General features: G+C 45.9%; 1 protein-coding gene across 2 annotated transcripts in view; it reads right to left on the minus strand.

Moving 5' to 3' along the window:
• SPOCK2 (SPARC (osteonectin), cwcv and kazal like domains proteoglycan 2) overlaps positions 1-17,111 on the minus strand; it is a 55,699-nt gene that overhangs the window by 24,138 nt on the left and 14,450 nt on the right. Inside the window, exons 2-3 of one of the 2 annotated variants that reach the window (XM_038408789.2) lie at positions 5,067-5,075; positions 1,734-1,779 (exon numbers count right to left, since the gene is read on the minus strand). In XM_038408789.2, the coding sequence (XP_038264717.1) occupies positions 1,734-1,779; positions 5,067-5,075 (55 nt within the window). The remainder of the gene's footprint in view (positions 1-1,733; positions 1,780-5,066; positions 5,076-17,111) is intronic. The other variant, XM_038408790.2, reaches the window with a different exon arrangement.

The raw sequence follows: 17,111 nt of genomic DNA on the forward strand, positions 1-17,111 counted from the left end.
AAAGAAGAGCCATGAGAATGATTAAAGGATTAGAACATGTGTCTTACAGTGACAGACTCTGGGAGCTCTATTTATTTTAACAAAGAGAAGGGTAAGGGGTGACTTGATGACAGTCTATAAGTACCTACATGGAGAACAAATATTTGATCATGGGCTCTTCAATCTAGCAGAGAAAGGAGTAACACAATCCAATGGCTGGAAGTTGAAGCTAGACAAATTCAGACTAGAAATAAGGTGTATATTTTTAACAGTGATGGTAATTAACCATTGGAACAATTTACCAAGGGTCATGGTGGATTCTCCATCACTTGCAATTTTTAAATCAACAATGCATGTTTTTCTAAAAGCTCTAGGAGTTCTTTTGGGGAAGTTCTGTGGCCTGTGTTATACAGGAAGTACGACTAGAGGATCACAGCAGTGGCCTTGGAATTTATGCATCTATAAATGAGGTAGAACTAATTTCTGCCATGCTTCTTCTGTCTCTCCAGTTTGGGGGCCAATTCAAGCACTGCAAAGAAACAAGCGTAAGATTTTTTTTAATGTGTCACATGCTCGGTCTCAGATGTTGTCCAACCCTCTGTGAAGACAATCTCCCACTGCCTAGAGAACTTCCTCATGGACAGATGACCAGCTGCAGCAGGCAGCACTGGCTGCTAGCTAGAGCTCCTATCAAACTGCTTCTGACACCAGCGGATGCCTTGTGTTTTACAGCCCTGGCTGAAGGGAAATCCAGCATTAGGCATAGCAACAGGGCAACAGTACACCTCAAGCAGGATGGGACAGTATCCTGAGCCAATGCAGGGATCATGCCCAAATGAGAATAACGTTCAGGAGTGCAGTAAAACCGTGCAGAGGGGTGGGGGACAGGAGGATCAACACTCAAAGAATATCATCTTTTATTTAAAGGGAAGTGGATGCCTCATAGCAAATCCTGAAATACAACCTATTCTGATTCAGTTTAGCCTACTTGTCATATTTCCGGAGTGGGTTTCTTCATTCATTTGTATGATTAGTGCTAGCTTCATAAAGATAGGTTCATTGTTTCTTCAAGTACATTCCCCCTGAAGCTGAAACAAGAATCATCCATGACTTCAAAACCCTAGCCTGTTTCCAGAGCAATTCATTGTGGAGTCAAAATAAGGATCCTGACTTCAGCTGGAGAATCAGCAACAGGAGCAGATGAAAACAAAATAACAACGCCTAGCATTTATATATTGTCTTTACAAAAGTTGCCAAGGGGGATCATTTAACTCTACACTGAAGTATAGTAAACACAGGCTGGATTACAGCTGCAGCAGCATCCCTACCCAAATCTTCAGCATCTAAGTGAAGAATACTGTACCATGCTGAATCTGCAGGGAAAATGCAGGCGGAATTTACTCAAGCTAGAATTTAGCCACGACACGGACTCTTACTAAAGTGGAATGAGATCTTTAATGACCACAGTGGTCAAGACCTCAGTTAAAATCTCTTCCAACAGAGGGCACCTCCATTGTACCTTCACTGGCTGGTGGGGCTCAGCGGGAAGAGCGACACCCACTGAATCGGCAGCCCCACTTGCTGGGTTTCCTTGGGGGTACAAAGATTCTGTTTCCACATAAGAATCAAGTAATTGGTGCAGATCACGTCTCAGAAAGGGCTTCAGTTCAGAGCCACAGGACTTTCTATTAGGACCTTTCCCGGAAAAGTCAGCAGCTCTTTAAAAAGTGAGCACAACCAAGAAATAAAATTACCTTCATCAACTGGTTGATTATCTTCCCAGCTCTTGATATAGTCATCCTAGTGAAGAAAGAGAGAACAGCTTAGTCAACAGCACATGCCAAATATCAAAATCCAAATGCTCAGAACTACGAGCCTGATCAATGTTTAAGGTAACACTGGCCTGGGGATGTAACAATAATGCCTTCCTCATGTCTGGGACTCTAGCAGAGGGCTACACATGTGGTTACAAAGGCAATGCAAAGATTCATATTGTGTTTGTTTATTCTCTGTGTTCTGCATTGCTGGTGAGGGGAATTTGGTCCTCTTGGAAACAGTAAGGCCTAGTTCTCTCTCTCTCTCACACACACACACATACAGCTCTGCTAACATTCCTGACCTGTAACACACAAACCTTGTGTGCCTCACACACACACACAGAGCTCTGTAGATCCACTGCTCAAGAGTGAGATTTTCATACATTCCAGTATCGAGCCTGCTCACACAACTGCGCAGATGGACAATGCAGAGGGATTGCAGGATGTGCATGTTTGTGCGCTCACACCAAAGTCCAGCTGCTAAATCTAATTCCAGGATTGTATTTGCCTTGGTCCTTGGTGTGTTCATTTAATGTCAAACCCCACAAATAGGAAAACTGAAGAACATAAATTCTTGCCTCATTGCAGAGAGGTGCAAATCTTGCTCCAGCACATGGGAGGCAGAGGCAGTCTGATGCCCTAACCTCAAACTGGGGTTAACAGTCTCTAAGGCACCTGTGAAGACTTGCAGAGTATCTGCATTTTCCCAATTCACCTGGTGCATTTACACAAACATATTCAACAGGGGGAGTCTACAGTTTAGAATGTCAGGGACTTACTGCCCTAACCTCCTTTGTGCAGGGACCTCCATACACTCATAGTAGTACATTGCTTGCTGCCCCAGCATCACTGCATTTTAAGGGGCCATCAGGTCATGGCTTGGAAGTGGCAGGAAAAGTTATGTCAGATGAAGCACCGCTGTTAGAATGTCAGCATGCTGCTTGGCTAGATTCTATCCCGTTTCTTAAGGTGCTGAATGAGTTACAATTCTTGGGAAGAAAAAACACACATCCTTTGTCTCTGACTCCCTCATCTTGAAAAGTGATTGATCATTTGTGATGGCTCAGCACTGAGGTCCCTCACTGCTTCTCCACGCTTCCCAGCCCATCCATGACAGCAGCCTCTGTCCACACCAAGCAAAAGTGCAGTAGAATCTTTCCACAGATTTCCAGGGAAAAGCAACACTACTATATTAAGGCAAGGAAATGGAGAATAAAGGATAAAAGTCAGATGTGCAATAAAAATAAGAAAATTAAAGGAATAATACCAGACCCAATGGGTCTAAAGTTCATGTTTTGTGGGGGGTGAAGCTGAGGTGCAGAGATTAAGCGACTTGCCTAGTGTCACACAGCAAGTCAGAAGATCTGGGAATAGAACCCAGGAGTCCTGACCAGGGGCACTGCCTGGGTCTCAAGAGGGAGGGTGGGAATGGGCCTTAGCAGATTTGATCCTGAGCCTCAAAGTTAAATTGCTGGGCAGGATGGATGCTTTTCTGTGCCAACCCCCTAATCAGCACCAGTGCCCTCTGGTGGCCTGACTTGGCCCTTCACTCTGGCCGGACACCCGGGACTGAGCCAGCCTGGCCCTGCCTTGCACCGCCTCAGGCATTACTAGGAAGTTCCGGCAGAGTTCAGGCTCCTAGTGGGGCCTGCACAGTAAAAAAGGCCTGGCAGTGGCAACACTTTGCCCAGGCCATCACCACCTCTCCCGGGACCACCACCCCTAGAGCCAGCTCCTTGGTATCCCCCTCCCACACAGACAGTGTGCAGGGAGCCCTGGAGAGGCAGTGCCATTCCTGACTGCTGGCAGCGGTTCCAGCCCAAACTCCTGCACCGCTGCTGTTCTCTGTGGGCAGGGGGGCAAAGACCTGCTGGCTCAGTACTGCACTGCCTCTGAGGCCCCAGCAGTACTACCAGCTGGGGGACAACATTTTACCTCACGTGTCGGGCAAAGCCTTCCCAGTCCTCTCTCTACCCCCACCTTCTGGTGCCCCTCGCCCTGACTTGCAGTCCCCTGCTCTAGCCACACGTCCTCCCCATGCTGTGCAACGGTTAAATCTCAATCCTTCCCTTGTGTCTTGAGAGTCTCCAGATTTGAAAAGTTACCAACAGTTAACAGCCCCATCACAATCACTGGAGCTGTTCTCCTTTAACGGGGGTAGTCAATAGGTGGACCGTGGGCCAAATCCAGACCCCCGGATGCTTTTGAACAGACTGCAAACATCTTTTTATTTATTTATTATCATTATTGTTATTATTTTCTCTGGAATCTGGACCTTGGCTATACCTTGATAAGAAATAATCGATTACCCCAGCCTTTAATATGTTATATGTACAGAATCAAATGCAGAGAATACAAAAACACAAGGGAAGGGAGGGGTTTAACAGTAAATGAATCCAGGCCCTGGAAGAGAATACTGATGTGCATCTCATTTGTAATGTCAGCACTAGAATGGGTTTCTCCTTGCAGGTCTCTTACCTTTGCCATCCATGAACAAACATTCTTGAAAGACTCTCTGTAGTTCCCTGATGGCCTATGTTAATTTACAGTAGATCATACACTCTACACCCTTTGAACAACTGTGTTGTTGACTGTCCCTTCCAGTAAGGAAATTCAGCCTCTGGTACTAGGAGTTCACTACCCTGTAGAATGCTCTTCCTTGAGAGGTCCGTCTTGAACAGTCTGGGCTTATTTAGACTATTAACTCTTTGAGGCAGGAACAGAGTCTTCCTAGACTTTTATACAGTGCTGAGCACTCTATATGCTTAATATTTAACAACAATCCTCTCTGATAGGCGCTGTTTCAATTCCATCAGTAGTGCCCTCTATCTTGTGGTGATGATTACATATACAGTTTCTCAGGATGAAATTCACCCCTGCGCAGAGGGCCAGCAGCAGGCTTGTGCATCATTTCATTCCCACTTAAGTGGCCCTCTGCATGGGGGCCAATATGAATATGCGCATATATATAGGCACTCACTCACATATACCCAGGCAACCACATACATAGAGCCTTGTGCAGATACAAAATTTGGATCCACATCCATCCATGATCCACAAAAATGGTCCACAGATATCCGCAGATCTGCAGGGCTCTACACAGACACATACTCATCCTGGCAATACTTCATGCAACTGTTCAAATCAACTCAAAATATTCTCCTGATAAATTAAAACTAGAGGGAGGGAGCTGGGGTGGAGAACACAGGGAACATGACACAGATGCCCTGTAAAGATTAAATGAAACCAGATTCAAAAATCGATACTAACCTCCACCTCCTGGGAATTCAGCCCACAGCAGAAGAGGAGGTGAAAAAACAAAAGGAGAGAGAGAGAGAAGAGAACACACATGAAATATACCAACACTGCCAGAGCTCAAGCTGCAAGAAAGGACTGAGTTTATGATCACACAGACAGTATTTCTTTGTTTAAATTCCCTGAAATGTCATAATTCATTTCCTCCAAGTGATGTTTTATAAAGACTCCCCCAATGCATCTTTTCTTGCTTTCCTACTTTGCATTTATTAAATCGTACTTCTGTCACAATGGCAACAATGGAATTTGATTGCAAGGAACAAAAATTAAGGCAAAGGCTGATAATTCAGGGCTTTGTGCAAGCTGCAGCACTGCTCCCAACACTTCACAGTTAGCCCTAGGACAAAAATAGTGATGTTTCAGCAGATGGATATAATGTTTCATATAGCAGAGTTCACAGTAATATAAGTGCCTTTCTATTGTTCTGCAGTCTCTCTGCAATAAAATAATGTTAAACAAAAAAACGATGGCATATTTGCAGACAATGAAATCCTGACTGCTCTCCTGTTTTGCCAACTCCCTTCTCATACACGCAGGAAGGGACATTTTAGAATATAGGGGAGGGGGATGGTATCATTAGGAGGCTTGCCAGTGACAAGTATTCTATTGCAAGAGACTTCTTTACTGATTTAAGCCAAATTACTGCTGTCACAGGATGATACTTGGCTCCTGGTAAAATGGATGTCCCTGCCCCTTTGGTCACAGCTGTTTTCTTTAGCGCACCATCCACAGCTCCAATGTTAATCTTCCATTCTGACATCCAAGAACCCTGGGGGCTGATATCAGCCATACCACATGTCATATCAGCAGCTGCAGCTCAGCTCAGGAGAAGAGCTGGCTCCTATGTAGGCTTCACATTTATCCCAAATGGGAAGAAAGCCAAGAGAAGTCCTATATTTCTACAAAATGGACTTGGGGGATGCCACCCTCTCGTAGAGCCTCCAAGCATGGGGCTGATTCTAGAGAAGCTCTTGCTAGTGCACTTGGACAGGGCTGAGCAAAGTAAGTCTGTGATAAGACATGACGTCCTACACAACTCCAGCCTTTGAAAGTCACAGATTGGTAACAACATATTCTCTAGATGCAACTATCTGTCAGCAATTTGTAAGGGAGAGATTAGGTATAGGTCTTTAGCTCAGCCCGTCTCTGGGACACCTACATCCCTAGTGAACCATGAACCCACCATACAGGACTTCCTGAGCTGCCTTCATGTTGTATGATGCAGTTGGGTCCTATAAGGATACTGCACCTGTCAGGAGCATGCTGTCACCTGGGGCTTCTCATTACTGCTTCAAAGCCCAGATGCAGGGATTCTGCCAGGCAAACATCTATCCCTGCCAACCCACAGTCATCTACACAGTCTCCAAGTGTTTCACTGCCCCATACATAGTGCTCCCTTAAATGACTAGCTGTCCGGTAGAGTCAGCCCTGATATTTCCTCTGCCCCTTGGCCGCTTGCAGAGACTAACATATTACAATAGAATCATAGAATATCAGGGATGGAAGGGACCTCAGGAGGTCATCTAGTCCAACCCCCTGCTCAAAGAGGACCAATCCCCAATTTTTGCCCCAGATCCCTAAATGGCCCCCTTAAGGATTGAACTCACCACCCTGGGTTTAGCAGGCCAATGCTCAAACCACTGACCTATGCCTCCCCTCCCTTGAAGTCAGACCTGGCAGAACCCAGTATCAAATTCAGGAGCTACACAAGTCAACTCCATGCAGTGCAAGGCCATCAAATACCTGCACTACATACCTTTAAAAAACTGTTTAAAAAAATTCCTCATTCCCTCCAGCCATTCTGCTAGTAGAATATTTGCATCTTAACACTGGCTTCATTTTCTCTCTCATGAGACTACTAGAGTGACCTCTGTGTCTCTAATAAACACACACACATTCACACACACACACGTACGTTGCTATACTTGAACATGCACAAACAGAGATGCAGACACTATCTGTCCCAGTTTCCTTTTCCTTGTCTTGCTAAAAAGACCCAGGCTGTTTGTTCTGATAGCTCAGACAATGCACAGTTTCTCAGTACAGAACCCCAACCTTTCTGGATAATAGAACTACTTTCTGAAAGGTTCAAAACTGAGCAAACAAAAAAGGACCCCTTTAAGGGAGATCAGCATGGGCAGTGGGGTCCCAGGTTGGGTCCTAAATCCATAAGGTTTTTAATAGTACTATATTTGTCTAGTGAGAATAGCAGCAGGCATACAATTATAGGACACCTCCTAACAGGAAACCTGCCCCTTTGTTCAGTTTCTAAAAGAACCATCCATCTCTACACTTTCCTGCTTGGGGGACTCTCTTCCAAGCCTGCAAGCACCTCTTTAATGACTCTTCTTCTTCCTTTCCCAGTGTTTTTTATCTCCCTCACCAAGCCTCAAACCACTTCCTCCTCCTCCTCCTCCTGATGCTGGCACGTTTCCACACAGCTGGAATCTTGGACTAAGAGAGCTGGATTGATGCAGCCATGCTGCGATAGGCTCAAAGGCACTGTATGTCCTATCTGCCAACGGCAGTCTTTGTGGGGATGGCAATACAGAGCAGAGGCAGGACAAAACCAATGTCTTTTCTACTGAACACACTAAGGACTTCCAACCCTTTCCACTTCGAGCATGTTCAATGACCCCAATCCGCTGAGCACACAAAGCATAACAAACAATGCCCCTCTCACCAAAGGAAACGGCACATCATCAGACGTGGCACACTGCCACCCTGCAGGAGCTCTGTCAAGTGAGCAAATGGACTTCTTTGAGAAGCCGGTGGCTTGCTGCATTGTGGAGCCAGCTGCCCTCTCAGGGTCACTCGCTGAGGTGGGACTGGAAATGGCTCTCGGAAAGGCTGAATCAGCAGGACCCTTTTTGGAAAGAGTGCGTCTCTGAGCCAGTATCGAGCAGTGCCTGGCACTGACAAAGGAAGGCAAAAGGATGCAATCAAGGGCAGGCTGAGCGCCATTTGCAGCACAGCGATGGCTGCAGTGTTGCCAGGATGATATGCTGCAGAGGCCAGCTTCGTGGCTGCTGTGACAGTGCAGCATGTTATCATGGGGGAGACATGGGATAAGCCCTCTCAAAGCACCCTCTGTATCACCACCAACTGTGGGAAGACACCACAGATGTAAGCTGAGCAGGGCAAGGGCCCAGAAAGAATCCAACTACTGCATGCAGCCTGACACAAACACTTTCCTATATTGGGGGAGGGAGCTTCACCGTCCTCTGAAGCATCAGGCATTGGTTTCTGCTAGAGAAAGGGGATGGGCCAGTAGTCTAAGCGGGTCTGTGTGCACATGTGTAATAAATTAATCAATGGTGGTTCATTAATACCCCAAGCACACCTTCTTGTAATTGTTCTGTACCACACTTATTAGTAAATTGTCAGAAAGAGAAAATGGACAACTCGTGATCTAATAGCAGAGAAGGGAAAAGAGCCCTCACCCAGGTAGATGGGGTGAGCTGGAGAAAGGGAAGGGAGCACTCACTGTCAGCTGGATGGGATGGGGAAGGAATGCTCACTTTCTAATGCCTGAACAGGGAAGGAAGGGAGAGTCCACACTTTCCTGAATTATCCCTGAGGCTGGCACTGTCAGGGGGACAAGAACTTTTCCCTGTGAACATTAAACAACAAACAACAAGTGTCCAGTGCATCACACAGCTCCCAGTACTTAAACCCATTTTTCACAGGTGTAATTTCACACATGGATTTCAGTGGAGTCAGTCCCAATTTATTCCAACATACAAGAGAAGAATCTGGGCTCTTGACCACTTTCCTCTCCTCTCCCTCCACCCGTATAGCCTCCACCTTCTTTGTCCCTCCATACAATCCGGACAGTGTTGGTGCCAGTGTCGTCTTCTCCTCTGCAGCTCCAGATGTTGGGAGTGGCCTCCTGCAATTCTATCTGTCCTTGACTCTCCTTCTTCATCTGGATGTGAAATCCTGCATCTAATGTCTCTCTCTCCTACCTCAGAATTTCTGTCTCCTTTTGCTATTGGCAATTACACCTCTCTGCAGTTTTGTTATTTAACTCTGCAGACAGCTTTAGGAAGCATTTTGCATGGAAGATGCTATACACAATAAAGCAGTAACGTACTATGTGCATGTTGGAAAGTCCCCAAAACCAAGTCTCTTTCAAATGCCATCACTAAGCTCATGCTGCAGGGGATTTAATCAGTCCCTACCTAGTTCTTGTGGAGGTTTATTTTCAGACTGTACAAGATTATTTAAATAAAATCTGTGAGCCAGCACTTTTGTTTGTGTCACATTCTATGGTTGGGAATGGGAGGGAGGGAGAAGGATTGTTGACAGTGTAGGTCACTTGAGACAGCAGCTCCCTCAGGAGCTGAAAACACAGAAAAGAGACTGTGCCTGATCTTGCTATGGAAGGGAAGTCTGGAACCAGAACAAAGGCCTTGGAGAGGATGCTGGGAATGCTCACTGCCTCCTCCAGTTCAGAAGCCTCACATTCAGGACCTCAGAAGAGTTAAAAAAAAATATTTCTCCACATGGTAAAGTGAAAAAGAAACCCCCTTGATTTGTTAGTACATAGCAAACATCAAATGCTTCTAATGCTCCCCTATTGTAAACAAAAAGAGTTTGAGAAAACAATGTCCCATTTCAGAGAATGGGGAGCAAAATACTCTATCACAATAAGAGCTAGAGGAGAAGAAAGGAAAGAAAAACAGGAAAGTAGAGAAGATAAATGGTGAATGGGAGATCAGAAGAGAGGAGAGAAATAAGCAGAATAAGCTATTCCCTCACTGGGTGTGGACTCTCTCTTGCCAATGGATCTATCACATCCTAAGTCATGCCCAGGGCAACGCAGATATTGTTCCAGATGTATCAGCAATGACATCACATCCAGCTGTGCACATTTGGCACACCGCAGCTGCCATTTATGTATGCTAGCTTCCAGAGGCAGACAGACTTTGTAGGGGCACAGGCCAATTATCTACAAGTGTTAGACACAGAAAGATGGAAAGGAGACAGAAATCCACTCATTACCCCTCACTGCCCCATTATTTATCCTCACTCCATGAGTCGCAGATTGAGGGGTATCCCTTCAGTAGCTGTTTTACTGGACATTTTCTTGGTGACACTGGTCAGAGTAGAAACAATAGTCACCCATCCAACCTGGGATCACTAATGAACTACAAGAGCCTGCTGAGCCTTTGAGAACATGGGGCAAGTAGCCATTCGCTTCCTCTACTTGAATTTCCCTTTACGGGGATGTCAGAGAGTGAGCTCAGACAAGAAGCTCTGACCTTGAGTTTCTTGAGAGTGGAAGGTAACGGCCACAGCACAGACACTGTTGGGGGACCCCTTTTCTTAGGAGTGCAGCAGGCTTTTTTTTTTTTTGGACAATCCCTACACCCCCTCGGGACAGAAAGGCTGACTAATGCCACTACATTGTCCAGCTAGGCACCTCCTGAAGAGGCACAGCATGGGGACAGAATGGGAAGAGATTCTGGAAGGGGAGTTTGAAGTCATTTTTCCCAGCTCAGAAAGGTGCAAGGTGGGCAGCAAAAAGAGGGAATGTTTTCCAGCAGATACCAATAGATGTGGTTAATTGAAACAGCCCATATACTCCCCAGGGATGTACTGTAGCATGCAGACCAGGTGACAGAGTGAGCCAGTGCTGCAGTATCACACTGAAGCAGCTATTTGCTTGCATCCATTCCATTTTGTATTATTGATCTGAGATCAGCTCTACCCCTGCTACTTCTCCCAGCAGCCGAGCTGTTTAGTGCCATTGGTAAAGTGCATTCAGTAGTTCAGAGCTCTGTGTGCATTTATCAGACCACAAGCCATCTTGTGCGGTGATGGATTCTGAATAGCATGATTCCACTTCCTAAGGAGATTCCTGCATTTGCTTTCAAATGGTCTTAAAAGTTCTGCCACTTTGGTGCTAAAACATGCGTTTATTATACACTGAGTAGAGTCCTCTTAACAACCAAACATGGCGCCACCACAGGAGGGAGCCAAGATCGATAATGGCATAGAGAGCCTTTCACCACCCAGTCACTGGTTCAAATCCACTCCAAGTCAGTAGTGACCAGCTGCCAGACTGTGTCCTTTGTGAAAAGACCATGTGGTTCCAGTGCAGTTCCTGATTCACAGTCCTCCATGTCTTAAAGTGGTAGCCTGAGCAGAGAGATGGAAACTGAACTATTCTCTCACGCTCAGCAGTGGTGCCTGCCGCTCAGGGCTGAGGCACATTAGCAAGGCAGCACGTGGAAGGTTGCTCTGCTGCTCTCCCTGTTCCATGGAGGAACAGAAGATTTCAGTCGCCTATGGCTGTCAAGCCAGCACCTTTCACCAGCATGTCTGTTCAACAGAGCCATGCTGGTTACAACACAGGGAAGGGACAGGGACCTGGGGCTTCCTTCCAGTCCCCGGTCTGCTGGATATTCCTTGACTGGGTGCAACGGAAATCACAGTGGGTTCTGCCACACACGCCTCACCAGATCAAATCGCAGTTTCCATTATTACCTTTTTAAATTAAGTAAATGCCATCTTCTTGGGTTTCTTTGCATTTCATAAGACACTTAACGGCAGCTTCCAAGAACAACGAAGACTGACAGTTAGAGAAGAGACACAGAAAAGAGGCTCCTTAGTACCGCATTTTTAATCCTGGAAAGATTTTTTTTTTTTTTTTTTTTTAGCAATTACTCAGACAGTAATTTAGCAATTACTCAGACAGTGATATCTATAGATGCAAAGGAGACTGGCTTGCTGGCCCATATTGATTGGTCTAGGTGTGGACAAGTATATTGTTTCCTCAGCCCTCTTCTGCTTTATCTACTCCCTTTTCAGCGGCTCTGACTATCAGGGGCACTACTTGGGGCTTCCAGGGGCCAGGGGTGGAGTGGGCTGCATCTAACTAAACAGCAATTCTGCAGCCAACAAAGAAGGGGGGCGGGGTGGGCCTTACCAGATCTGCCATGAAGTTGAATTGCTGGGTGGGGTTGGTGCTTTTCTGTGCCAACCCCCTGGTGGCCAGGCTGGGTCCTTCACTTCAGCCAGATGCCTGAGATTGAGCCTGCCTTGCCCATGAATTACTAGGAAGTGGTGGCGGAGTTTGGGCACCTGAGCAGGGCCTGCACAGCCTGTGCCATTTAAAAGGCCTAAGAGTGGCAATGCTGTTGCCAGGCTACCACCACCTCTCGCCAGAACCAGCACCCCCAGAGCCACTTCCTTGGTATCCCCCACTCATACACTGCCAGCTCCTCAGCACCCTCCTCCCCTGCAGGCAGCATGTGGGGAGCCCAGGAGAGGCAGCACTACCCCTGCCAGCCAGCAGCAGTTGCAGCCCCAGCTCCTCTTGCTGCTGCCATTCTCTATGGACACGGGGAGAAGACCCGCTGGCTTGGCACTAAGCTGTCTTTGAGGCTGCTGCAGCAGCACTACCAGACGAGGGACAAAATTTTACCAAATGTCTTGGGAGCTGGGGGGAGTGGGCAGGGGGCTTTGCCCCTTTCTGTTTCCATGTTGTGGCACTCCTGCTACTGCATTTCTGCTCTTCCTCTCACTAACATTGCAGCCCCTCATCCAGGACAATTACCCCTTGATGTAGCCCAATATAGACAGACAAGGACACCATGCCACATTATCGGCCTCCCTGGAGCATCATAGATACTAAGGTCAGAAGGGACCATTCTGATTATCTAGTCTGACGTCCTGCACAACGCAGGCCACAGAATCTCACCCACCCACTCCTATGAAAAACCTCACCTATGTCTGAGCTATTGAAGTCCTCAAATCGTGGCTTAAAGACTTCAAGGAGCAGAGAAGCCTCCCTCAAGTCACGCATGCTACAGAGGAAGGCGAAAAACCTCCAGGGCCTCTCCAATCTGCCCTGGAGGAAAATTCCTTCCCGACCCCAAATATGGCGATCAGCTAAACCCTGTGCTTATGGGCAAGACTCACCAGCCAGATACTACAGAAAATTCTTTCCTGGGTAACTCAGATCCCATCCATCTAATATCCCATCTCAGGGGATTAGTCCTATTTACCCTGAATATTTAAAAGATCAATTACTTACCAAAATCCCATTATCCCATCATACCATCTCCTCCATAAACTTATCGAGTAGAATCTTAAAACCAGATAGATCTTTTTCCCCCACTGCTTCCCTTGGAAGGCTATTCCAAAACTTCACTCCTCTGATGGTTAGAAACCTTCGTCTAATTTCAAGTCTAAACTTCCTGGTGGCCAGTTTATACCCATTTGTTCTTGTGTCCACATTGGTGCCGAGCTTAAATAATTCCTCTCCCTCTCCTGTATTTATCCCTCTGATATATTTATAGAGAGCAATCATATCTCCCCTCAACCTTCTTTTGGTTAGGCTAAACAAGCCAAGCTCCTTAAGTCTCCTTTCATAAGACAAGTTTTCCATTCCTCAGATCATCCTAGTAGCCCTTCTCTGTACCTGCTCCAGTTTGATTTCATCCTTTTCAGTAGCCTCCGGTTACATAACATTCTCAAGGGAGTGGGGGAGGCAGGCAATCCCAGGACTGCCAGAACTCACACATAGTTGCTGCTGCTACAGGCTTCCTTGCTGTCAAAATTCCCAAGATTGGTATGTTGCTGGCAGTTCAACCTTTTCCCCCATTGCAGCTCGCAAGCCAAAGTTGTGCCAGTGTAGATCACACCGAAATACACGCACTGTCGGTACCAAGCTCTCACGTACTACACCTGACATTTCTACAGCACCTTTCATCCCAAAGGACCTTGAAGTGCTTCACAGACTCCATACAAAGAGATCACTTTACCCACCACTTAAATGCAGCCTCCACTCAGGTGGAAATTTGTCAGGCAGACTGCATCAGCAGCAATGCACAAGTGTTTATGGTTTTGGCTGCTTCTCGTCTTATATCAGGAGATTGGAGGAGCAGTGTGAAAAGGAAATAACAAAACCCCATTCAGTCTAGGCACTCTGCCCTACTGAGGGAGTACCCTAAGAACAGGTTAGTGGAACCTACATTATAAAACCACCATTCCTCTTTTTGAAAGGAAGGTTGGGCTCTTTTTTTAAAAAAAAATCCCTTGTTTATTTGCAGTTCTAAGGAGGTGAAAAGCAATTATGCAACAGAGCAGGAACCTCAACCCCATCCTGTCGGGATAAACGGTCTAGATCTAGAATGCAACATTTATATTTAAGATGAAATCAAAGGTTTATTTATTGTGGTGCTGACTAGGACTGCAGAGAAATCAGCTGCTGCATTGTGCTGGTAAAGAATATCTCTGTATTGATAGACTGCTGTTCAGTCACAAGGAGAGACATGCCTTTGATGTACTCATTTATCAGGTTATCAACTCAAAACAAACATTTCAACATTCAACTATTGCTGGCGTCCACGAGATTAAGGAAAGGAAAATATCGCAGGGGAGACGAAGAAGGGTAGCTACAAAGCAAAATGTCATGGAGTTTGCTCAACTCCCTTCCCTCTCACCTTTGCAAGGGGAAAACTGCCCAGTTGTTGCTCTCAATTGTCAGCTAATTGCTGGACACTCAGAAATGCAATGAGAAATGTTTCACAAATAATTACGTAACTTACACAGATGAAGAGCCTATAAAGTCCAACCTGGTCTACAAAGTCTACACTTGGTCTGACAGGATGGGAGTCTTGGGGTACCCAAAAAGTCTTCAGTGGTGCTTAGCACTACAGTAAGTGATGGATTCTGCCACCTGGCTGCAGCAGGATGTGCACACACATCCCATATATCTCCTTTGCAGGTGTGCTTCCAGATGGACAGAGGGAGGCTGGCAGAGGAGGTGACTAAAAGATCTAGGGTGCTGTGTTATACCGGACACTCACTATCTCTACACTGGAACAGTTAGCTTGGAAATCAGCTCAGCTGCTGGTTAGTCAGAAGGAAAATAGAGTTTGGCAGCCAATTGCTATCAATTAGTTATTAATCCACAAGCCTCTCAGAAGCAACCTAAAACTGGGTGCACAGTTGCATACCATAGTGCTCGCTCATGCTGAGATCATAAGACTCCTGCACATCCTTTACTTTTCCCTCCTCCTCACTAAATATATTATTTTAAAATAACAGGTACAGAAGCTCCCCAGCAAAAAAAATAATGGAGCAGTTTGTAGACTGGATGGTTCAAGGATCAGTAATGAGAAACAGAGCCTTTCTCCTCTAGCTCAGCTGAATTTCCAATCATGACTAGATCAGTAATGACTGAAAGTCATTAACAATAGAGGTCTGTTAGTGGCCTATTTAAAACTAGCTGGTAGCTCTCTCCAATTTCTGATGGACAACCATAGTCATTAGACAGATGAGGTCACAACTAGTATCCCTGGGGCAGCCTTAACACAGATGCTATGGACTCAGTGGGCCTGAAGGCTGAAGTACTGTCTCACTTTACAAGCAATCTCTCTAACACAGGTCTGAAGCATACTAGGAAGAGAGAGGTGTAGGGGGAGCCTGCACTCGAACTGCCCCCTGCATTATCCACTGTATGGATGAACAGGCCAGGGCTCCCCAACATTTTCAGGCAACTGTCCCAATGTATGTTTTGGACTGGTATCAGGCAATCACTGCTGGTGCCTCTCACCACTTGTGCACACTATAACCCTTCCTGAATGTTTGGCTGCTCCAAACCACAGACTCATGGTGACAAGACAGGGGTTTGTACCAATCCATTATAGTACATGACTCAATGGGTAGGAGCCAGCAGCAATAACTCAGATCCCAGCAGAAGTTCATCACAGAAGTAGGGAGCATGGGGTACCATTCACAAAAGCCTGAATTACCAGCTCTGCTGGTACACACGCGACAGAGCATTCAGGTCACCACGGATATCAATCCAGCACCTTCAAACTAGCACCAGGGTCACTTTAACGCTGCCTCCCCCGCCACACACACACAGGGAACAAGCTATTGATTCTGTTGGTTGGCTGATCATCAGCATATGCTTTAAAATGAGAAGCAGATAAGCACAGGACAAAGTAGAGACTTTAATTTATTTCATTACAGTAGCTCAAAGGCTCTGCACTGCATTAGATAATGATGCTGACATATCATGCAGTCTCAGCAAGGCACTTATTAGTTCTGTTTTTCTTTTAAAATCAGGTTTGTTCGGTCTTACTCCAAGGTTCCACACTTCTCTAATCAGTACAACAGGGTATCTGCAACCTCTCTGAATGGAAAGAGTCAACACAGCAGTGTCTTGCTGGGGAAAAGCAGATCTTCTTTTTCTGTGCTTTCCTGCGCTCAATTACTACATGGCTGAGAAAGTGCTTGCTCATTCTGGCCCCCTGAAAGAACTATGGGTTAGGAGCCCTGGCAACACAAAGATGGAGCAAGATCTAAACCTCCAAAGAATCATGAAACAACATTAACAGTAACAAAAGAGGACAGTAATGGACATTAACACACAGCGTGGCATAGGAGGGGCTCCAAGCATCCAGAGGAGAAACCATTTTAAGTATTATTCATGCTGGCTTTTCAGGGAAAGATCTTTTAGAAGTTCTGTCAAGCTCTGTGTAAGAGGAAAGCCAACAGTTTATTAATTCTGACACACAGAGTGCCCTGAAACAGCACTCTCCACTTGAGTGAAAGGAGTATTTGGAAAGAGTGTGGGAAGGGGGAAAGAGAGAGAGAGTAAAGGAAAAGAGTAAATAAAGAAAAAGAAGAGGCACGAAAGAGGAAGAGAGAAAAAGAAATTAAGTGACAGAAAAAAAAGAAAGAAGAGTGATGAATAATACAAAGGACATGCTGGACAGAGAGAAGAGTAAAAAACGAAAGGCAATAAAAAACAAACACATAACCCCCAAATATCCTGGAAGCCAAGTGCAAAGAAAGTGCAAAACCCAGGGCAGCACTGACTCACTGCATTAGCTTTCATTGGCCAGATGCAGTTCAGTGAAAGCAATTAATGTTGCTTGGTATGTGCTCCGAGCCCATGTACTTGCTTGAGTGAGGTCACTCTGCTCTACATATCCATTACAGCAGCACTCAAGCACATCAGAGGAAACATGA

The sequence above is a fragment of the Dermochelys coriacea genome, chromosome 7 (assembly GCF_009764565.3).
Source record: "Dermochelys coriacea isolate rDerCor1 chromosome 7, rDerCor1.pri.v4, whole genome shotgun sequence".
NCBI lineage: Eukaryota > Metazoa > Chordata > Testudines > Dermochelyidae > Dermochelys > Dermochelys coriacea.